This window comes from Leopardus geoffroyi, chromosome C2 (genome assembly GCF_018350155.1).
Source record: "Leopardus geoffroyi isolate Oge1 chromosome C2, O.geoffroyi_Oge1_pat1.0, whole genome shotgun sequence".
Lineage (NCBI taxonomy): Eukaryota > Metazoa > Chordata > Mammalia > Carnivora > Felidae > Leopardus > Leopardus geoffroyi.
In genome coordinates this window covers 68915228-68939851 of record NC_059333.1, presented here as the reverse complement: position 1 = coordinate 68939851, position 24624 = coordinate 68915228, and the positions used below count along the sequence as shown (strand labels likewise).

The 24624-nt window shown below is 37.4% G+C and overlaps 1 protein-coding gene across 3 annotated transcripts in view; it reads right to left on the bottom strand.

Annotated features, from left to right (window-relative positions):
- SEC22A (SEC22 homolog A, vesicle trafficking protein) overlaps window positions 1-24624 on the bottom strand; it is a 74444-nt gene that overhangs the window by 24629 nt on the left and 25191 nt on the right. For all 3 annotated transcript variants that reach the window (XM_045502290.1, XM_045502288.1, XM_045502289.1), the window contains one exon: window positions 837-952. In XM_045502290.1, coding sequence (XP_045358246.1) covers window positions 837-952 — 116 coding nt within the window. The remainder of the gene's footprint in view (window positions 1-836; window positions 953-24624) is intronic.

Below are 24624 nucleotides of genomic sequence, written 5' to 3'. Positions count from 1 at the left end.
GGCATGTTAAGTGGTTTTTTTTACAAATGGTATTCTGAGCTTAATGCTGACCAAAAACAGAGAATTTATTTATATGTGCAAGTGTCAAGAAAAAATCTTCAGAGAAAGTGAGCAGAAACAAAGGTAAGGAAAGCTGTCCAGTCTGAAATGTGCTAAACTTTAAGAAAGGAAGTTTCAAAAACTTTATAAAAGAGAAAAAGTTAGTATATTCTGATAGCCAGAGTCTCTGAGAAAACTCCACTGGAAAACAGAATCGTTGGCAATATTTAAAAAAAAAAAAAAATAGTGGTTTCTGGTAGCCTCCAATTAAAAAGGAAAAAAAAAGGAGATAACAAGGTAGAAATACATAAAAGTGGGACAAAAACCTGCCCATAAATGCCCTCTTTTTTTTTTCCACTCCTCTCTTTCCACTCAGATCCTTCTAGGTCCAGCTCACCCCTCCTCCACAGTCTTCTCCTATCCTGACTCGCAGTGACTGCTCCTCTTCCAAACTCTATGTACTTGGTAATTATTGATGGATGGCTTTGCCCCCTCCCAACTCAACTCTAGGCTCTGAGACTGCAGTGTTCATGTCACACATACCTTGGTGTCCCCAGAGTATCCACCTACAGTGCCTCCTGCAGAGTAAATTATAAATAAATACATGCTAATTGAGTCAAAGAGGCCAACTAGAAATCATTGTTCTTAGAGGAAGGGGGGACCAGGGCTGGCATAAAGAATACAGAATTTGAGCATGCAACGTAAATTGTACTAATACCCAAATCAATTCAAATCAACTGAGTAACAAGTAGAAGCAACAGGCACAGTCACCTGAAATTGCAAAATCAGCACAGTACCTGCAAAAGACTTTCTATGGCATGAAAACCTCGAATTAAATTCAGAGCTCCACATAAAAGACTGAGGATAAATGCCACAATTGCTGACAAAGTTGCTGGTTCTAGTCGCTGGTGAGCTGGAAAATAAAAGAAATGGTTAGAAATGAACACTACTATCTCATGTCAGCACCTAAACTTCTGTAAAATGAAATTCTTTGCTAAATATTTAAATTTAAGGGTCAAATACGGATTAATCTTCATAAAGTTATTTATTAATATGTTAGTAATTATTTTTTAATGCAAAATATCTTGGCAACATGACAGCTTCGTTGCCCCGAACTCAAGTTCATTAAGTTCTTTTTCTCTAAATGTTAACAAAGACATCTAACTCGCACTTGGGGTATATGGTGCTAAGGAGGGCTCACATCTGGCAGTAAATCATGCAAAAAAAAAAAACCTTACTGCCTAAATAGGTCTACCACTTGGAAGTAATTGCAAATATTTGCAAAGGTGACTTTCCTTGAGAAATCATTGCATAATTCCTATTTTATTGAAAATGCTTACATAACATTTTTAAGAACAAACATAGCTTGCTTTTTTAAAGCCAAGCTCTCCATTATTTGGGTTCCAGGTCTAAAAATACCATGGGATATATGTGAAAGATCCTATATAATCACCAATCTGAACTTCACAATAGAATAGAAGTTCATGATCTCTGAGGAGCACCTGAAGACCATGACAAATGTTAAAGCACTAGCTAAAAAAAAAAGTGACTAGTTTATCTCAACAAATGCATTCCCTTATCTGTCAGGGCTTCAGCAGGGTAAGACATTTAGTTATACCATAGTTTCCCTTTATCCTCATCTTGGGCTTAACAAAATTAACAACAGAGTCTAAATGAAAATACAAAACTAAATACACAATCATCTAGACCTCAAAAAGGAGAGAGAGACAGAGAAAGGACAGCAGAACTACAGTTAGATCATTTTATTTAAATCAATGAAGTGTAAAAGCGCTGACAATGAAGTTAATGAGGTGGAACATTAATATCAGGAAAGGCTTAAATCTTTGCAACTTATATTCAGCCCTTATAGCAGAAAAGTTTCCCTAAACAGGTCATTGAAACATAAAACCCCAAATATCACAAAAAGTATTTATTCCTCAAGTTCAGCAGAAAATGCTAATATGGGATAACATTTTCTTAAGTTTCTTCTGTGCCCAAGCTGATTGCTTGGTCTCTTAATCAGTTTCCTTGAGATTTTAATATGAAAACAAAAAATTCAATGTCTTTGTAAAGTATTAAGACTAAGTTGTATATCAGTAGAGAAAAAAAGTCACAATTTAAAAATCTATGCAACTTGGGGTGCCTGGGTGACTCAGTCAGTTAAATGTCCGATTTCAGCTCAGGTCATGATCTTGTGGTCTATGGGTTTGAACTCCACATCGGGCTCTGTGCTGACAGCTCAGAGCCTGGAGCCTGCTTTGGATTCTATGTCTCCATCTCTCTCTGCCCCTCTGTCTGCCCCTTCCTTGCTGACTCACTCTCTCTCTCTCAAAAATAAACATTAAAAAAAAATTTTTTTTAATCTATGCAACTGGTCTACCAATTAGTCATGTTTTGTACTCTCTGTTCATCCCTCCCCACACCTTCTCAGTAGTAAGGAAAAACTGGCCTCTAATAAGAAATCCTTAATATGAGCCTTAAGCATAAAACCTGACAACTGAACAGATTACATAAATTACACTTCTAAAATATACAAGCTTAGAAATCCAGGGAAGATGGCGGCGCAGGAGGACACTGGGCTCACCTCATCCTGCCGGTCACTTAGATTCCACCCACACCTGCCTAAATAACCCAGAAAACGGCCAGAAGACTAGCAGAACAGACTCTCCAAAGCCAAGCATAGACGAGAGGCCCACGGAAGAGGGTAGGAAGGGCAGAGAGGCAGTGCGTGCTACACGGACTAGCAGGAGGGAGCCGGTGCAGTGGAGGGGCAGCCAGCCCGCCTGGTAAGGCAAAGTCCCTGAGTCTGGCTTGCAAAAGCGGAGGGGTCGGCCTGTGTGAGTTCTGACAGCCAGTGGGACTTAACATCTGGAATGTTATAAGTCAATAGCTCTGCTCAGAGAGCGGGAGGGTGAGAGGACAGGGGGAGGGACAGGTGTTGAGCCCTGGAAGACAGAGCTCAGCTCGGTGGGGAACAAAGGCGCTGGCCAGCGCCATCTCCCTTTCCCATCCCCCAGCCGAAACCCCAAAGGGAACCAGTTTACTGAACTTGCTTGCACCGTGCAAACACCCAACACTGTGCTTCTGTGGATCCATCCCTCCGACAGGTTGGCCTCCCTCCCGGTGCTGCAGGACTACTCCCTCAGGGGACCACCGATAGCAAAGCAAGCTATGCCTGCCCCTTCCGCCCCTGTGCACCTTGCGGATCCACCCCGGCTAATACACCAGATCCCATCAAAGCAGCACCACAAGCCTGGCAGTGTGCAAGTAGCCCAGACAGGGGCCACACCACTCCACAGTGAGTCCTGCCCCTGGGAGAGGGGAAGATAAGGTACACACCAGTCTGACTGTGGCCCCAGCAGTGGGCTGGGGACAGACATCAGGTCTGACTGTGGCCCCCCCCACCAATACAAGTTACTCCAGACAGCACAGGGGAAGTGCCCCGCAGTTCTGCGCCACTCCAGGGACTATTCAAAATGACAAAATAGAAGAACTCTCCTCAAAAGAAACTCCAGGAAGTAGCAACAGCTAACGAATTGATCAAAAATGATTTAAGCATTATAATGGAACAAGAATTTAGAATAATCGTCATAAAACTAATCACTGGGCTTGAAAAAAGTATAGAGGACAGCAGAGAATCTATTGCAACAGAGATCAAGGAACTAAGAAATAGTCACGAGGAGCTAAAAAATGCTATAAATGAGGTGCAAAATAAAATGGAGGTGACCACCGCTCGGATTGAAGAGGCAGAGGAGAGAATAGGTGAATTAGAAGATAAAATTATGGAAAAAGAGGAAGCTGAGAAAAAGAGAGATAAAAAAATCCAGGAGTATGAGGGGAGAATTAGAGAACTAAGTGATGCAATCAAACGCAACAATATCGGTATAATAGGAATTCCAGAAGTGGCAGCGAGAGAGAAAGAGGCTGAAGGTGTACTTGAACAAACCAGAGCTGAGAACTTCCCTGATCTGGGGAAGGAAAAAGGCATTGAAATCCAAGAGGCACAGAGAACTCCCTTCAGACATAACTTGAATCGACCTTCTGCACGACATATCATAGTGAAACTGGCAAAATATAAGGATAAAGAGAAATTCTGAAAGCAGCTAGGGATAAACACACTCTAACATATAAAGGGAGACCAATAAGACTAGTGACAGACCTATCTACTGAAACTTGGTAGGCCAGAAAGGAATGGCAGGAAATCTTCAATGTGATGAACAGAAAAAAATATGCAGCCGAGAATCCTTTATCCAGCAAGTCTGTCATTCAGAATAGAAGGAGAGATAAAGGTCTTCCCAAACAAAAACTGAAGGAATTCATCACCACTAAACCAGCCCTACAAAGAGATCCTAAGGGGGATTCTGTGAGTGAAATGTTGCAAGGACCACAAAGTACCACAGACATCACTACAAGCATGAAATCTACAGACATCACAATGACTCTAAACCCATATCTTTCTATAATAACACTGAATGTAAATTGACTAAATGCTCCAATCAAAAGACACAGGGTAACAGAATGGATAAAAAAACAAGACCCATCTACTTGCTGTCTACAAGAGACTCATTTTAGACCTGAGGACACCTTCAGATTGAAAGTGAGGGGATGGAGATCTATCTATCATTCTACTGGAAGTCAAAAGAAAGCTGGAGTAGCCATACTTATATCAGACAAACTAGACTTCAAATTAAAGGATGTAACAAGAGATGAAGAAGGGCATCATATAATAATTATAGGGTCTATCCATCAGGAAGAGCTAACAATTATAAATGTCTATGCGCTGAATACGGGAGCCCCCAAATATATAAAACCATTAATCACAAACACAAGCAACCTTATTGATAAGAATGTGGTAATTGCAGGGGACTTTAATACTCCACTTACAACAATGGATAGATCATCTAGACACAGGATCAATAAAGAAACAAGGGCCCTGAATGATACATTGGATCAGATAGACTTGACAGATATATTTAGAACTCTGCATCCCAAAGCAACAGAATATACTTTCTTCTCGAGTGCACATGGAACATTCTCCAACATAGATCACATACTGGGTCACAAAACACCCCTTCATAAGTATACAAGAATTGAGATCATACCATGCATATTTTCAGACCACAATGCTACGAACACCCTACTAAAGAATGAATGGGTCAACCAGGCAATTAGAGAAGAAATTTAAAAATATATGGAAACAAATGAAAATGAAAATACAACAATCCAAATGCTTTGGGATGCAGCGAAGGCAGTCCTGAGAGGAAAATACATTGCAATCCAGGCCTATCTCAGGAAACAAGAAAAATCCCAAATACAAAATCTAACAGCACACTTAAAGGAAACAGAAGCAGGACAGCAAAGACACCCCAAACCCAGCAGAAGAAGAGAAATAATAAAGATCAGAGCAGAAATAAACAATATAGAATAAAAAAAAAAAAACACTGTAGAGCAGATCAATGAAACCAAGAGCTGGTTTTTTGAAAAAATAAACAAAATTGATAAACCACTAGCCATGCTTCTCAAAAAGAAAAGGGAGATGACCCAAATGGATAAAATCATGAATGAAAATGGAATTATTACAACCAATCCCTCAGAAATACAAGCAATTATCAGGGAATACTATGAAAAATTATATGCCAACAAACTGGAAAACCTGGAAGAAATGGACAAATTCCTAAGCACCTACACACTTCCAAAACTCAAGAAATAGAAAGCTTGAACAGACCCATAACCAGCAAAGAAATTGAATCAGTTATCAAAAATCTCCCAACAAATAAGAGTCCAGGACCAGATGGCTTCCCAGGGGAATTCTACCAGACATTTAAAGCAGAGATAATACCTATCCTTCTCGAGCTATTCCAAAAAACAGAAAGGGAAGGAAAACTTCCAGACTCATTCTATGAAGCCAGCATTACTTTCATTCCTAAACCAGACAGAGACCCAGCAAAAAAAGAGAATCACAGGCCAATATCCCTGATGAATATGGATGCAAAAATTCTCAATAAGATACTAGCAAATCAAATTCAACAGCATATAAAAAGAATTATTCACCATGATCAAGTGGGATTCATTCCTGGGCTGCAGGGCTGATTCAGCATTCACAAATCAATCAATGTGATACATCACATTAATAAAAGAAAAGATAAGAATCATATGATCCTGTCAATTGATGCAGAAAAAGCATTTGACAAAATTCAGCATCCTTTCTTAATAAAAACCCTCGAGAAAGTCGGGATAGAAGGAACATACTTAAACATCAAAAAAGCCATTTATGAAAAGCCCACAGCTAATATCATCTTCAATGGGGAAAAACTGAGAGCTTTCTCCCTGAGATCAGGAACACGACAGGGATGTCCTCTTTCACCACTGTTGTTTAACATAGTGTTGAAGTGCTAGCATCAGCAATTAGACAACAAAAGGAAATCAAAGGCATCAAAATTGGCAATGATGAAGTCAAGCTTTCCCTTTTGGCAGATGACATGATATTATACATGGAAAACCCGACAGACTCCACCAAAAGTCTCTTAGAACTGATACATGAATTCAGCAAAGTTGCAGGACACAAAATCAATGTACAGAAATCAACTGCATTCTTATACACTAATAATGAAACAACAAAAAGACAAATAAGAAACTGATCCCATTCACAATTGCACAAAGCATAAAATACCTAGGAATAAACCTAACCAAAGATGTAAAAGATCTGTATGCTGAAAACTATAGAAAGCTTATGAAGGAAACTGAAGAAGATATGAAGAAATGGAAAAACATTCCATGCTCATGGATTAGAAGAATAAATATTGTCAAAATGTCAATACTACCCAAAGCTATCTACACATTCAATGCAATCCCAATCAAAATTGCACCAGCATTCTTCTCAAAACTAGAACAAGCAATCCTAAAATTCATATGGAACCACAAAAGGCCTCGAATAGCCAAAATAATTTTGAAGAAGAAGACCAAAGAGGAAGCATCACAATCCCAGACTTTAGTCTCTACTACAAAGCTGTAATCATCAAGACAGTATGGTATTGGCACAAAAACAGACACACAGACCACTGGAATAGAATAGAAACCCCAGAACTAGACCCACAAACGTATGGCCAACTAATCTTTGACAAAGCAGGAAAGAAGATCCAGTGGAAAAAAGACAGTCTCTTTAACAAATGGTGCTGAGAGAACTGGACAGCAACATGCAGAAGAATGAAACTAGACCACTTTCTTACACCATTCACAAAAATAAACTCAAAATGGATAAAGGACCTGAATGTGAGACAGGAAACCATCAAAACCCTAGAGGAGAAAGCAGGAAAAGACCTCTCTGACCTCAGCCGTAGCAATTTCTTACTGGACACATCCCCAAAGGCAAGGGAATTAAAAGCAAAAATGACCTATTGGGACCTCATGAAGATAAAAAGCTTCTGCACAGCAAAGGAAACAACCAACAAAACTAAAAGGCAACCAACGGAATGGGAAAAGATATTTGCAAATGACATATCGGACAAAGGGCTAGTATCCAAAATCTATAAAGAGCTCACCAAACTCCACACCCGAAAAACAAATAAACCAGTGAAGAAATGAGCAGAAAACATGAATAGACACTTCTCTAAAGAAGACATCCAGATGGCCAACAGGCACATGAAAAGATGTTCAACATCGCTCCTCATCAGGGAAATACAAATCAAAACCACACTCAGATATCACCTCACGCCAGTCAGAGTGGCTAAAGTGAACAAATCAGGAGACTATAGATGCTGGTGAAGATGTGGAGAAATGGGAACCCTCTTGCACTGTTGGTGGGAATGCAAACTGGTGTAGCCCCTCTGGAAAACAGTGTGGAGGTTCCTCAGAAAATTAAAAATAGATATACCCTATGACCCAGCAATAGCACTGCTAGGAATTTACCCAAGGGATACAGGAGTGCTGATGCACAGAGGCACTTGTACCCCAATGTTTATAGCAGCACTTTCAACAATGGCCAAATCACGGAAAGAGCCTAAATGTCCATCAACTGATGAATGGATAAAGAAATTGTGGTTTATATACACAATGGAATACTACGTAGCAATGAGAAAGAATGAAATATGGCCTTTTGTAGGAATGTGGATGGAACTGGAGAGTGTTATGCTAAGGGCAATAAGTCATATGGAGAAAGACAGATACCATATGTTTTCACTCTTATGTGGATCCTGAGAAACTTAACAGAAGACCATGGGGGAGGGGAAGGAAAAAAAAAAGGTTAGAGAGGGAGGAAGCAAAACATAAGAGACTCTTAAAAACTGAGAACAAACTGAGGGTTGATGGGGGGTGGGAGGGAGGGGCGGGTGGGTGATGGGTATTGAGGAGGGCACCTTTTGGGATGAGCACTGGGTAGTGAATGGAAACCAATTTGACAATAAATTTCATATTTAAAAAAATAAAATAAATAAAATATACAAGCTTACCTTACAAAAAAAACCAAATAATATGCTGTACTATAATTTAAAAATCTCAGCTATTTATGGTTAGGTACAGAAGGGCCATTCTTGAATGGAAAAATATTAACATTTTAATATGTTGATCAGTATCTATTTAAGAAATAAATAATATGACTAGATAAATATTAAGTTTCTACTATTTGTCTCTTGGCCTTGGAACCTCTCTTTATAATTATAGCATACAATTTATTATTTACTATTAAAATTATTTAAAAATGACCAGAAATATTTTTAAAAGCATGAAAACAAATGACAAGCCTCTTTTAAAAAGGACAAGGCATGTATTATGCTGAAGGATAGACTGGAGCTATGCCAAATCACTGTGGGAAAGAAATTCTCTAGTAGAGATTCACCCACTCCCACCCCTTCCCCACCAGGACCTGTGGGCATGGTTACCAAGAAAAAATTTCAACAACATACCACATGAGGGTGACAATCCTTAAGGACAATTTCTCATGTTAACAAACTGAATAAGATACTTAATCACATTTTAATGTATTTATTATGTGATATATGCTATTTTCTATTTCAGTAAAATAAATTTTAGATGTTATTATGCATAAATGCTTACTCCACACTTCAATTTGGCACTATGATAGGCACTACTAGGTACAGAGTGGATTTGGAACAATGAGAGGCAATGTAGAAAAAAAAAACATGTTGCTGAATCCAAAGCAGTGTCACCTGGTCAGTTTTTGTTCTGTTTTTGCTATTATTGTCTTCTGCTACAGTGCCTTTTCTTTAATTAGTCTCCTGGAGCCCAATATGGCATTTTCAAGACAAAATTAAATTTTTCATGAAGCAATGATTAATGAAGAGTTTACAAAAGCTCCTAAAGAAGAGTAAATCTCTTGGAACCAAAACGCTACTGCTTATAGAGAATTAATATATTTATTCAGCAATTATTCTTTGGCACGATTCTGTATAAGATGCTGTGCTTTAGAAAATACAAAAAATGGGGGCCCCGGGTGGCTCAGTCAGTTAAGCATCCAACTCTTCATTTGCCTCAGGTCATTATCTCATGGTTTGTGAGATCAAGCCCCATGTCCAGCTCTGCACTGACAGTGTGGGATTGGGATTCTCTGCTTGGGATTCTCTCTCTGCCCCTCCCCTGTTCTTTCTCTCTCTCAAAATAAATAAACTTAAAAAAAAAAAAAGGAAATACAAAAAATGATTTACACAATCTGCCCTCAAGATACTTCAAGTCTTTTGAAGGGAAAAAGATAAGCCTATGAAAGTAAAGCATTCTAAAATAACAGAGTTAAGGAATTCTGAAAAGGAAAGATAACTAGGAGGAAGGTGGTGATATAGGGGTGGTAAGAAAACCAGGGAAGATCTTTAAAGATGATTAAAAATTAGAAAGATACAAATGGGAAGAACGGTATTTCATGCAGACAAAAGAATGTTTAGCATAGAAGTGGAAATGAGCATAATAATAAGCAAATAATAAGCAAATAATGAGCAAATAAGAGCATAAAGAACTACTACCTCTGCCAATCCTACTAACAGTGGCTGCTTTCAATATGCCAGGCACAAGTGCTTATATGCATATCTCATTTCATCCTTCTAAGAACCCACTGAAGTAGACACTATAATTATCCCTGTTCTTTTCAGACAGGAAACTAAGCTTTAGGGAGATTCAGTAATTTGCCCAAAGTAAGTAAATGAATTGGGATGTAAATCCAGGTAGCCTGACTATACAACGCATTCTCTTAACCACTTTGCCATTGGGCATTCCTAGTGGTTTTGTTTGGCTTAAAACAATGTTTATGAAGAGTAGGAAGAAATAAGGTCAGAAAGGGAGATTGAAGCAAATTTACAGACATTTGGAAATACGAGGCTAAAAATTATGAGCAAGTTAGACAATGGGGAAACACTGAAGAGTAAAAGACTGATATGATTAAAGCTATGCTTAAAGAATATTAATCTATTAATGGATTGTAGAGATTAAAAGCAGGAAGACTATTTTTTCAGTGCTTTCTCACTAGGTACACATCGTCCCACTTATCCTTCAAAATGCAGTGTTTCATAAGGCAGGAATGACTAACTTGGTGTCTGAATTTTCTCATCGGTAAATGGAAGTTAAATAATTTGCTATAAGTCAGACAGCTAGTAAGTGTCATCTTCACAATTAGCACTTGGGTCTATCTGTAAGACTGCAAAGCCCATGCTCTTTCTACAAATCTACCTTAGGAAGTTCATTAGAGAGTCATTGTAAAAGACTGACTGAAATAAGGGCCTAAATTTGGATAATGACAGCAGGAATGAAGAAGAAAGAGGTAAGTAATATTATATATTACAGGGGTTAAAATTAGTAGGTATAGCAACTAATTAGATATGGGGAACAAAAGGGAAAAAATTAAAGAAAATGTCAAGGTTTTAAGTGTGGATGATTGGAAAGATGAGGGTGCTACCAACAAAACCCACCAGAAGAAACTCAGGTTTGATCAAGAATGGAGACACTGTGGGGTGCCTAGGTGTCTCAGTCAGTTATGCGTTCATCCTCGGCTCAGGTCATGATCTCATGGTCCGTGAGTTTGAGCCCCATGTCAGGCTCTGTGCTGACAGCTCAGAGCCTGGAGCCTGCTTCGGATTCTGCGTCTCCTTCTGTCTCTCTGCCCCTCCCCTGCTCATGCTCTGTCTCTCTCTCTCAAAAATATATAAACATTAAAAAAAAAAAAAAAGAAAAAGCTTTAAAAAAAAAAGAATGGAGACATTTTAAAGATCTCAAACTTGTAGTGATAATGAGGCATGTTTCACAAGCAAGGGAAGAATGGAACAGTAGTGGAGCTGGAGAAACAGATGAGGTCTGCCTCTCAAAGGAAGGGTTGGGGTGAGATTACTAAAGAAAGTAGGCCAAGGGCAAATCCTTGGTAAACACTACCTTTACCAAGAGGAAGAGGAGTCAGGCAAGACAGATGTAGAAGAACAAGAGGAGGAAAGAGCTTAATGAAGCCTAGGAAGGGGAGAACATCTGGAAGAAAGATATGGTAACAACGCCTATGGACAGACCAAAGACAGTCTGAACTCAAAAAGATAAAAAGATTATTAGATTTATTGACTAAGGTTGTTGACCCTTTATAAAAGTTTCAGAGGAGCAGTTGAAGACAAAATTCGGACTGCAAGAGGTTAAATAACTGTTGATGGTAAGAGATGGAAGCATTAAGTGAATGCTACTGCAGTTTAACAGGATGACAGCTTGACAGGTATACTAGGACTGAGAAATAACTATTTTTCCTCCGTAATGGGGTGGAAAAGGGAGATTTTAATACATTTATAGGTGGAATGAAAAAATTCAGTGAAAAGGACACAGAAGAGTCAAGAGAAAGGAAAAATGATGAAAGAGAATACCAGAACAGTCATTATGAAGATTCAAGAAGATGGTACCATTCTAACCTTCAAACCTCATCATAATACCACAGTGCCTATTCTTTGAGCAAGGACAAAGTTCAGGAGGTATAGTCATTCAATGATGCCCCAAATATCTGGAGAAACAGGTTTGGGAACATTCAAGAGAAATTTCAGGTCGGTTCCATCTAAATGAGCATAACTTATTGCTAAATTATGACTGAATGAGACTAATTTTATGGTATGAAAAACACACTTTTCATCAGTGAGGCCCTTTCTTATCATCGTCTGTCAAAAGCCTGCATGTCCTTCAAGGCCCCAGGGCCTAAAAGTGGTACTTCCTATTTCCCTCTGTTGATCTCCCTTGGAACATGTATCACATTTTCTCTCCTATTTTACTTATTGGTGTATTTATGCAAGCTCCACTGCTAGTATTTATTCAAAACAAATGAAAACCTGTCAACAAAAAATGATGTCTGTAATAGCTTTATAATCCCAAACTGGAAACAAGTGAATGTCCATCAGCAGGAGAATGAATAAACAGATTGTGGCACGTTCATACAATGACTACTACTCGGCAATAAAAAGGATCAAACTACAGAGACATACTGTATGACACTGTACTAAAAGAAGCTGAACACAGGAGTCATACTATATAATCTTGTTTATATAAAGTTCTAGAGCAAACAAAACTAAAAATAACTTGAGTGTAAAAAATCCAAACAATGGTTGTCTGGGGCGGGGTGGGGGGGGGGCAGGGGCAGAGATTTGGAAGAGACAGGAAGGACCTTCATGGGGAGATGGAAATGTTCTATATTGTGATGGGGTATGTATTAGGTTTTTTATCATATTCTGTATTTCTGATGCTTTGATATCTTGGGGCCTTGCTGACCCTAAAGGATGGCCTAATCCCTAGAGATAGCAAACAACTTACCTGCAAGAGTGCTTTTCAAAAGCAAACTCCCTAATGCACAGCCCACACTTTATCTCCTCTATGGGGCTCTCACACTCAGGTCCACTATCCCCCTGCCAAATCATCCCCTTAGTATCAGACAACTAAGAACAGCCCTATGTCCCAGAGCCTGCTAGAAGTATTGAAGCTACCCAATCCTAAACTTGCCCCTCCAGGTCCTTCCTAGGGAAAACACAAAAGAGGCTCTTGCTCACATTTTCCTCCCACTCCTTTACCTCCTGACCAACACTAACACTTCCCCACGTGGTCCCTGGTGTAGTATGCACCCTTCTCTTGGGACTGGAGTATAACAAACTACCTTTTCAGTGGCAGATGTCTTCTGATCTGTTGACCTTTCATACCTGAATAATAAAATCTCTAAAACAGAGTGTGGTTTACACAAATATATCTGTGTATCTAAACCAAATGACAAAGATTTGTGCATTTTAGTATGTGCTAATTTCCTTTAAAGAATCACAGAAATATATTATCAAGTAGATGAGTGCAGAGTGGATGGAGATACAGATGAAACAAGAATGGCAAAATGCTGATACAGTTATAGCTGGGTGATGAGTACCTAAGAGTTCATTATACCATTCTGTTTACTTTGTATATGTTTAAATTTTTTCCATAATAAAATGTTTCAAAAAGAAATCAAAAAAAGTTAAAGTATGACATGGTATTTAACTTAACATATTGACCCTGTGATCAAGTATATGTAGACTTCAGAAAATAATAATATAGAAAAAAATTCACGCTAGACTGTTGGAAGAGGAGTCAAAAGGTCAGAAAGAGAAAAAAGTCAAGAAATCAAAATGTAACAGAGAAAAAGACCTGAAAAGTAATGTCTGTCAAATAACTATTAACAAGATTCCAAAATAAAGTAAATAATTTTATTTATGAAAACAAAAAAGCTAAAATAGGAAAACATACTTAAACTCAGAGACTACAGAAAATATTATGCAGGCACTTTATGTTAATATTAAAATAAGTTCTAATTGTGTATTACTTTAATAAAAAAAACTTCTCTTTCTTAGAACAATATCAACGTTTATTTATTTTTGGGACAGAGAGAGACAGAGCATGAACAGGGGAGGGGCAGAGAGAGAGGGAGACACAGAATCGGAAACAGGCTCCAGGCTCTGAGCCATCAGCCCAGAGCCCGACGCGGGGCTCGAACTCACGGACCGCGAGATCGTGACCTGGCTGAAGTCGGACGCTTAACCGACTGCGCCACCCAGGCGCCCCAGAACAATATCAAATCCAAGATTCCCCCCGTTTTTCAAGTGTCTGCTGTCTGGTGATCCAGGATACCATTACAGTCTTCAGGTTAAAGTGGGGACTTACAGAAGTCAAGCAATACATGGACTTTTTCATAATCTGTCTTTTGGTAGGTCAACTTGGATGGACCCCTATCCTAAATTAAAAGTTGATCTTCTAATATAAAGAACTGGAAAAACATTCCGTGCTCATGGATTGGAAGAATAAATATTGTCAAAATGTCAATACTACCCAAAGCTATCTACACATTCAATGCAATCCCAATCAAAATTGCACCAGCATTCTTCTCAAAACTAGAACAAGCAATCCTAAAATTCATATGGAACCACAAAAGGCCTCGAATAGCCAAAATAATTTTGAAGAAGACGACCAAAGAGGAGGCATCACAATCCCAGACTTTAGCCTCTACTACAAAGCTGTCATCATCAAGACAGCATGGTACTGGCACAAAAACAGACACACAGACCACTGGAATAGAATAGAAACCCCAGAACTAGACCCACAAACGTATGGCCAACTAATCTTTGACAAAGCAGGAAAGAAGATCCAGTGGAAAAAAGACAGTCTCTTTAACAAATGGTGCTGAGAGAACTGGACAGCAACATGCAGAAGATTGAAACTAGACCACTTTCTCACACCATTCACAAAAATAAACTCAAAATGGATAAAAGACCTGAATGTGAGACAGGAAACCATCAAAACCCTAGAGGAGAAAGCAGGAAAAGACCTCTCTGACCTCAGCCGTAGCAATTTCTTACTGGACACATCCCCAAAGGCAAGGGAATTAAAAGCAAAATTGAACTACTGGGACCTTATGAAGATAAAAAGCTTCTGCACAGCAAAGGAAACAACCAACAAAACTAAAAGGCAACCAACGGAATGGGAAAAGATATTTGCAAATGACATATCGGACAAAGGGCTAGTATCCAAAATCTATAAAGAGCTCACCAAACTCCACACCCGAAAAACAAATAACCCAGTGAAGAAATGGGCAGAAAACATGAATAGACACGTCTCTAAAGAAGACATCCAGATGGCCAACAGGCACATGAAAAGATGTTCAACATCGCTCCTCATCAGGGAAATACAAATCAAAATCACACTCAGATATCACCTCACGCCAGTCAGAGTGGCCAAAATGAACAAATCAGGAGACTATAGATGCTGAAGAGGATGTGGAGCAACGGGAACCCTCTTGCACTGTTGGTGGGAATGCAAATTGGTGCAGACACTCTGGAAAGCAGTGTGGAGGTTCCTCAGAAAATTAAAAATAGACCTACCCTATGACCCAGCAATAGCACTGCTAGGAATTTACCCAAGGGATACAGGAGTGCTGATGCACAGAGGCACTTGTACTCCAATATTTATAGCAGCACTTTCAACAATGGCCAAATTACAGAAAGAGCCTAAATGTCCATCAACTGATGAATGGATAAAGAAACTGTGGTTTATATACACAATGGAGTACTACGTGGCAATGAGAAAGAATGAAATATGGCCCTTTGTAGCAACATGGATGGAACTGGAGAGTGTGATGCTAAGTGAAATAAGCCATACAGAGAAAGAGAGATACCATATGATTTCACTATTATGTGGATCCTGAGAAACTTAACAGAAGACCATGGGGGAGGGGAAGGAAAAAAAAAAAAAGAAGTTAGAGTGGGAGAGAGCCGAAGCATAAAAGACTCTTAAAAACTGAGAACAAACTGAGGGTTGATGGGGGGTGGGAGGGAGGGGAGAGTGGGTGATGGGTATTGAGGAGGGCACCTTTTGGGATGAGCACTGGGTGTTGTATGGAAACCAATTTGACAATAAACTTCATATATTGAAAAAAAAATTGATCTTCTAGATCCTGAGTGTGTACATTAATGTACAGATATTCTGGCAGTAACACTGACTGCCAGACCTATGGAATTAAACCTTTAGAGAAGGAAAGGCGAACATAAGTCTTGGAGCTTCCCCTACCCAAACCTGATCAAAATATTATTCCCTAAAGTAACTGTAGAAATCCGTGTCATCATCCAAGGCTTCTTAATATATGCATAGATGGTGATTCCTACTACACACCTATTTACTCCAGTTGAAGGCTCCAAAATGGAAGTGTCTTAGAGGATGACAACATATTACTGTGGGTTCCAACTGCATGCTTTTCCAGACACACTCTCCATATGGATCAATTAATTTCATAACATGTAGGTACTAATTTGCTAACACTTTTCTCTCTATCCTAATTAAAAGAAAATCAGAATCATTTTTGCTTTTACTTGATAGAGATAGCAGTATATTCACTATATTGCCACTAGGTTATATCAACTCTAAGCCAGAGATTAGTCTATAGCAGGGGTTGGCAAACTATGACCCATAGGCCAAATCTAACCCACCACCTATTTGTGCAAACAAAGCCTTACTGCAACACAGCTTCACCTATTCTTTTACATACTGACTACGGTTGTTTTTGCACTATACTAGTAGAGTGGAGTAGTTGCAACAGAGACCATTTAGCCTGTAAAACCTAAAATATTTGCTATCTGGTCATTTACAGAAAAAAATCTCTGGGGCGCCTGGGTGGCACAGTCGGTTAAGCGTCCGACTTCAGCCAGGTCACGATCTCGCGGTCCGTGAGTTTGAGCCCCGCATCGGGCTCTGGGCTGGAGCCTGTTTCCGATTCTGTGTCTCCCTCTCTCTCTGCCCCTCCCCCGTTCATGCTCTGTCTCTCTCTGTCCCAAAAATAAATAAACGTTGAAAAAAAAAATTAAAAAAAAATCTGTTGACTCTTGGCCTACAAGGACCCAACATCTTTTTTTTTTAATTTTTTTTTAGTATTTATTTTTGAGAGAGAGACAGAGTGTGTGCAGGGGAGGAGCAGAGAGAGAGGGAGACACAGAATCCGAAGCAGGCTCCAGGCTCCGAGCTGTCAGCATGGAGCCTGACGTGGGGCTCGAACTCACAAACCACAAGATCATGAACTGAGCCGAAGTCAGATGCTCAACTGACTGAGCCACCCAGGCACCCTGAACAAGGACTCAACATTTAACACCTCATATAACATTATATTGGCTCATTTTGTTGATGACCCCATGCTGATAGGATCTGAAGAAAAGACAGTTTATGCCTTAGGTTAGATACCCTGGGATGATACATGTATGCCCAAGTGTGGAAAATAATAAAATTATAGAAGCCTACCGCTTTCAGTCAAGTACCTGGTGGTTAAAAGTCTAGGGTATAGTGAAAGTAAAGATTAAGTTGCACCGTGAAACCCACACCACTAAGAAAAGGTACACTGCTGAGTATGCCTTTCTAGTTTTCAAAAGCAACATTACTAGACTTGGGTACACTGCTCCAACATGTTCACTGAATGAAAATGGTTGAGGAGAGCCAAAGCAACAGAAAGATTGAGACTGCATTACAGGACACTTTGCCACTCAGTCCTTAGGCCTCATGTTATCTAATGGTGTCCAAAATATAAAAAGAAGAGACAATGTTTTAATTCTGTAGCAAATTTGGAAAGAAAGAATCATAAAAAAGGTTCCTGGGTTTTGAAGCAATGACATGGCCTGTGAGCAAAAAACAAACAAACCAACAAACAAAAACCCCAAGAAAAACAAAAAACAAAAAACTGTTTTCAATTTGAGAAGTAGTTCCTGGCTTAAACCTAGTGGCCCTACCATGAAATATCAGATATATTCTATAAACCCTAAAGCAACTGTAAAAACAAATGAAACAAAGAGGTATAAGTCAATACAGAACAGAAAATGGATCAAAAAATAGGCAGAAAAAGAGAAAGATGACCAAAACCAGTCTGGATAAAAAGAAAATAGCCAAGATGGTAGGTTTAAACACAACCACATCAATAATCACATTATTAAAATCATCATCATCATCATCATCATCATCATCACCATCACATTAAATTTAAGTGGTCTAAACACCTAAATAAAAAGCAGATATGATCAACCTGGATTTTTTCCCAACAGACCCAACTAAATAATACCTACAAGAAATCACTGTAAATAGAAAGACACAGTGGTTAAAAGAAAAATGACAGAAAAAGATAAATCATTCCAACACTTAAAAAAGAAGTTAGAATGGCTGTATTAATAAAATAGATTGCAGAATTAAGATTATTACTAGGAATAAAGGTCATTTCAAACTGACAAAGAAGTCTATGCACCAAAAGAACAATCCTAAATATTTAACAAGCTATAAAATATATAAAATAAAAACTGACAGACCTAAAAGGAGAAAGATATAAATGCACAAATCTAGTCAGACATTTCAACACAACTTTTTCAGTAATTGAGAGAAGTAGACAGAAAATCAGAAAGCATACAAAAGATTTGAACAGTTATCAACCAACTTGATCTTTATGACACTTATAGAACACTCCACCCTCCAATTATACACATTCTTTTCAACACATAACACAGAAAAATGGCCAAAATAGAACACATTCTGAGAGAGCAAAACAAGTCTCAATAAATTAAAGGGATTAAAATCATACAAAATTTGTTATCTGACCACAATGAAGTTAGAAATTAAAAAATGAAAGATGTCTGAAAAAGCTCTAAATACTTAAAATTATATAACACTTTTCTAAATAACCCATGGATCATAAAAGCAATCAAAAGGGAAATCAAAAATCATTTTAAACAGAATGAAGGTGAAAATACAATATATTAAAATTTATGACTGCAGCTAAAACAATATTTAAAGGGAAATATATACTACTAAATGCCTATTAGAAAAGAAATAAGATCTCAAAAAATAACCTCAACTTTTTAAAAAAATAACCTCAACTTCTACCTTAAGAACCTAAAAAAGAAGAGCATATTAAACCCTAAGAAGATAGGAAGTAATAAAAATCAGATTAAAACCAATTAAATAAAAAACAAAAACAATAAAAAGTCAATGAAACCAAAAGGTGGTGATTTGAGAATATCAAAAATGCTAAACTCTAATAAGAATGATCAGAAGAAAAATGCAGAAGACAAAAATTTCCAACATCATAAACGGGAATGGTTGTAAACTACAATTCTACAGATATTACAGGGATAAGAGAATATTAACTTTATGCCAAAAAAGTTGGCATCTGAGATGGACAGATTTCTTCAAAGAAACAAACTACTAAAACTCACTTAAGGAGAAATAGGTAACTTAAATAACCCTACATCCATCAAAAAAAAAAAAAAAAAATTCGTTTGTAGCTAAAAGCCTTTCCTCAAAGAAAACCAGAGGCTCAAAAGGCTTCTTTCCACATACTGAACAAAAAAGTAATAAAATTTCTACAGAAACCTTTCCCAAAAAAAATTGAAGAGGGAATGCCTCTCAATTTACTCTGAGGCCAATTTTATCCTGACAGTAAAACTAGACAATTACAAAAAAGGAAAACCACAAACCAATTCCCTCAGGAAAATAAATGTAAAATATTTTAGCAAATTGAGGCACCAAAATATCTTAAGATTTTACAAAATTGGGGAGCACCTGGGTGGCTCAGTCAGTTAAGCCCCCGACTCTTGGTTTCAGCTCAGGTCCTGCTCTCACAGTTTGTGGATTCAAGCCCCATGTCTCTGTGCAGAGCCTCCTTGGGATTCTCTCTCTTCCTCTCTCTTTGCCCCTCCCCTACTTGCTCATGCTCTCTCTCTCTCAAAATAAATAAACTTAAAATATTTTAGCAGATTGAATCTGACAAATATATAAAAATGGTAATATATCATGACCAAGTGGGGTTTTATCACAAAAATGCAAGGTTGGTCTAACATTTGAAAAGCAATCAATGTAATTTACCACATAAAGACTTTAAGAAGAAAAATCATATAACCATTTCAATAAATGTAGACAAAGCATTTGACAAAATACAACTTCCTGATATAAACCACTTATCAAACTGGGAATATAAGAGAATTTTCTCCACCTGATAAAAAAGCAGTTATATAAATTGGTAAGATCAGGAACACTGAAAGGATATCCACTCTTGCCCCTTCATTCTTTCAGTATATTTTTGTCAAGCACAGAATTCCACATTTGCAGTTATTTTCTTTTATGCTTTGGAAGATATCATTAAGTTGTCCTCTGACTTCCATGACTCCTATGAGACTGTGTGTGTGTGTGTGTAATTGTTCATGTTCACGTAGCCTAATCTTTCCAAGTGCCTGGTTATTTATGCCTGGTTACTTCACTGTTTACCAAACACTCTATTTTCAAAATACTGTTGTAGATACAATCTGAAGTTTATGTGACTATTTTAGGAAAGGTACTTGTTTGCTTCTGCCAGGATCTTTGGAGCACATCACTATGGAATCTGCTAAATCCAATTTTAAAGACCAGTATGATTCAAGACTAAGCTGCAGTCCTGATAAAAAGCCTGTCTACTTCATCTTCCTGTCTACTCACATTCCTAGAGCACTGACATCCAAGGTTCACACCAAAAGCTGGAGGTTGCTCATAAGGTTCATCAGCTTGGTGGGCCCTGCTTTCTAATCCCTGTCTCCCTAGTCTTGGGTGGCTATCAGCTGTTCCCTCTAGAATTGGTAAAAGTAGCTCCAAACATTAAGTTCATCTCTTTAGACATCCACCAGTAATTCTTAGTAATCTTGTTGGATCTCCAAAGACTTCAGGAAGATTATATTTTAAATTAAATTCTGTATCATATTAGACCTACATATTATATAGAATATATACATTCCACTCAGCTTTCCTACATGTATTTTGTGAAACTATTGGTCTGAATTACCTATTGCATCACTACTGGAAGTAGAAGTCTTCAAAGTAGTAACTCTCATTAACTATTGATTTTAAAAATTGAAATATTATCTGAATACAATAAAATTTGCCCTTTAGTGGTATATATAATTCACAAGTTTTTAGTACATTTACAGAATCGTGTAATCATTATCTAATTCCATAATTTTCATCACTCCAAAAAGAAATCTCATAACCATTAGTAATCACTGCCTATTTCCCTGTACCCTTCCCAACTCCTGTCAACCACTAAGCTACTTTCTGTCTCTATAGATTTGCCTATTCTGGACATTTTGTATAAATAAAACTATAAATATGTGGCCTTTCGTACCTGGCTTCTTTCACTTAACATAATGTTTTTAAGGTTCACCCATGTTGTCCCATGCATCAATACTTCATTCCTTTTTTCCTCCATAATATTCTGTTGCATGCTTATGTCATATTTTGTTTATTCATTCATCAGCTGATGGATGTTTGGATATTTCAACTTTTTGGTTGCTATTAATAATAGTGCTATAAATATGCATGTACACGTTTTTATTTAGACTTACATTTTCAACTCTCTGGGGTATGTACCTCAGAGTAGAACTGCGAGGTCATGTGGTAACTCTATGTTTACCTTTTTGAGGAACTTCCAAGCTATTTTCCAAAGCAGCTCATCATTTCACAATCCTACCAGCAATATAGGATGGTTCCAATTTCTCCACATCCTTGGTAACACTTGTTAGTTTTTTTTTAAATTATAGCCATCTAGTGGGCGTGAGGAGGTACCTCCTATCATTTTGCTTTGTATTTCACTATGACTAATAATGTTGACCATCTTTTCATGTATTAGCCAGTTGCACATTTTCTTTGTAGAAATATCTATTCAAATCCTTTTCTCATTTTAAAATTGGACTGTTATCTTTTTATTGTTGTGATTTACATATTCTGGACACAAATCCTTTAGAAGATATATGATTTGTCTGTGAAATGTCTTTTCAATTTATTGACAGTGTCTTTTTGAAGAATACAATTTTTAACTTTGATGAAGTCCACCTTAATTACTTTTTCTTTTTTCATTGCACTTTTGGTGTCAAATATAAAAAAAAAACCATTGCCTAATACCAAGTCACAAAAATTTACATCTATGTTTTCTTCTAAGAGGTTTATAGTTTTTACTGTTAAATTGAGGTCTTTGTTCCATTTTTAAGTTAGTTTTTATATATTTTGTGAGGCAGGGGTCCAACTTCATTCCTTTATATGTGGACATCCACTTGTCCCAGCATCAATTGTAAAGTTTATTCTTTCACCATTGTCCTGGCATCCTTGTTAAAAATTAATTGACCATAAACTAAGGGTTTATTTCTGTACTCTCAATTCTATTTTGTTGTCCTTAAACCAGAACTACATAGTTTTGATTACCTAGCTTGGTAGTATGTTTGGAAGTGTGAATCTTCCAATTTTGTTCTTTTTCAAGATTATTTTGACTATTTTTGGTCCCTTGTATTTCCAAGTGAATTTTAGGATCTGCTTGTCAATTTCTGCCAAAAAGATAGCTACTTCATAGAGATTTCACTGAATCTATAAATCAACTGGAGACGTACAGCCATTTTTAACAATACTGTCTTCTACTCTATGAACATGGGACCTCTTTCCATGAACTTAGATTTTCTTTAATTTCTATGTTTTGTAGTTTTATTGTAAGGGATTTTCTTTCTTTTAAATTGCAAACAATAGAAAGTATAATCTGCCTTGTCTCATCCACTAATTGCTCGGATTTTCTTAATTTCATTTTCAGATTGTTCATTAGTAGCATACAGAATACAGTCAATTTTTATATACTGATCTTGTGTCCTGCAACCGTGCTAAAACCACTGGTTTTAAGTTTTTCAGTGGCTTCTTTAGGACTCTTTATACTCAAGATCATGTCATATATGAAGAGTTATTTTAGTCCTTCCTTTGCAATCAGATGCTTTTTTCTTCCTTTTCCTTCCTTAACTGCCCTGTCTAGAACCTCCAGTACCATGTTGAATAGAAGTAGTAAGAGCAGACATCCTTATCTTGTTCCTGATCTTAGAAGAAAGCATCAGTTTTTCACCATTAAGTATGAGTCTAGCTGTGCGTTTTTTGTAGATGCCTTTTATCTGGTTGAAGAAGTTTCTTTCTATTCCTAGTTTGTTGAGTATTTTTAATAATGAAAGTCTGTTGGATTTTGTCAAATGCTTTTTCTTGATCTACTGAGATGATCATGTGCTTTTGGTTTTTATTTTATTACTGTTGTGTATTACATTAACTGGTTTTTTATGTCAAACCAACCTTTCATTGCTGGATTAATCCCACTTGGTCATGGTACATAGTCATTTTTGTATGTTGATGGATTTGGTTTGCTAGCATTTGTTGAGGACTGCTGTCCATATTCATAAGAGATATTAGTCTGTAGTTTTCTTTTCTTGTGATATCTTTATCTGGTTTGGGATTAGGATAATATTGGCCTCACAGATGGGTTGAAAAGTGTTCCCACTCTTCTATTTTTTTGGAAGAATTTGTAAAGAATTGGTTAATTCTTTTTTTTTTTTTAATTTTTTTTTCAACGTTTATTTATTTTTGGGACAGAGAGAGACAGAGCATGAATGGGGGAGGGGCAGAGAGAGAGGGAGACACAGAATTGGAAACAGGCTCCAGGCTCTGAGCCATCGCCCAGAGCCCGACGCGGGGCTCGAACTCACGGACCGCGAGATCGTGACCTGGCTGAAGTCGGACGCTTAACCAACTGCGCCACCCAGGCGCCCCAAGAATTGGTTAATTCTTAAACTGTTTGGTAAAAAGCTCCAGTGAAGCCATTTCAGCCTAGGGTTTTGTCAGTAATTTATTACTAATTTAATCCCTATTCTTGTTAAATCCATTCAGATTATTTATTTCTTCTTGAGTCAGTTTCAGTAGTGTATCTCTAGAAATATGTCCATTTCATCAAAGTTGTCTAATTCATTGGCATACAGCTGTTCACAGTGTTCCTTTAAAATCCTTTATAAGATCAAAAGAAATGTCCTTTTTCATTTCTGGTTCCAGTAATTTCTTTTTTCCTTTTTTTTTTTTTTTTTTTTTTGGGGTCAATCTAGCTAAAAGTTTGTTTTGTTAATCATTTCAAAGTACCAGTTTTTGGTTTTATTGATTTTTCCTATCCTATTTTCTTTTTCATTTTCATTTTTGTTCCAATCTTTATTATTTCCTTCCTCCTCCTTATTCTAGGTTTAATTTGCTTTTCTTTTTTCCAGTATCTTTAGGCAGATGGTTAAAGTATTCACTTGAGATCTTCCTTTTTAAAAAATACAGGTATTGATAGTTATAAAATTTCCTCTAAGTACAACTTATAGCAACATCTCAGAATTTATTATATTGTGTCTTCATCTTCATTCATCTCCAAGTATAAATACCCCTTTCGATTTCTTCTTTAATCCATTCATTATTTAGGAATATATTGTTTAATTTCCATATACTTATGAGTTTCCAAAATTCTTTTTTGCTATTAATTTCTAATTTCATTCCACTGTAGTTATAGAACTTGCTCTGTATTATCTTTGACCTGTTAAATTTATGAAGGTTTTTTTTTCAATTGGCTCAGCATAAAGTCTATCTCAGAGGAGAATGTTGGTCCATGTGCAATTAAGAATGTATTTTTTAGGGGCGCCTGGGTGACTCAGTTAGTTAAGCATCCAATTCTTGATTTCGGCTCAGGTTATGATCTCAGGTTTGTGAGACTGAGCCCCGCATTGGGCTCTGTGCTGACAGTGCAGAGCCTGCTTGGGATTT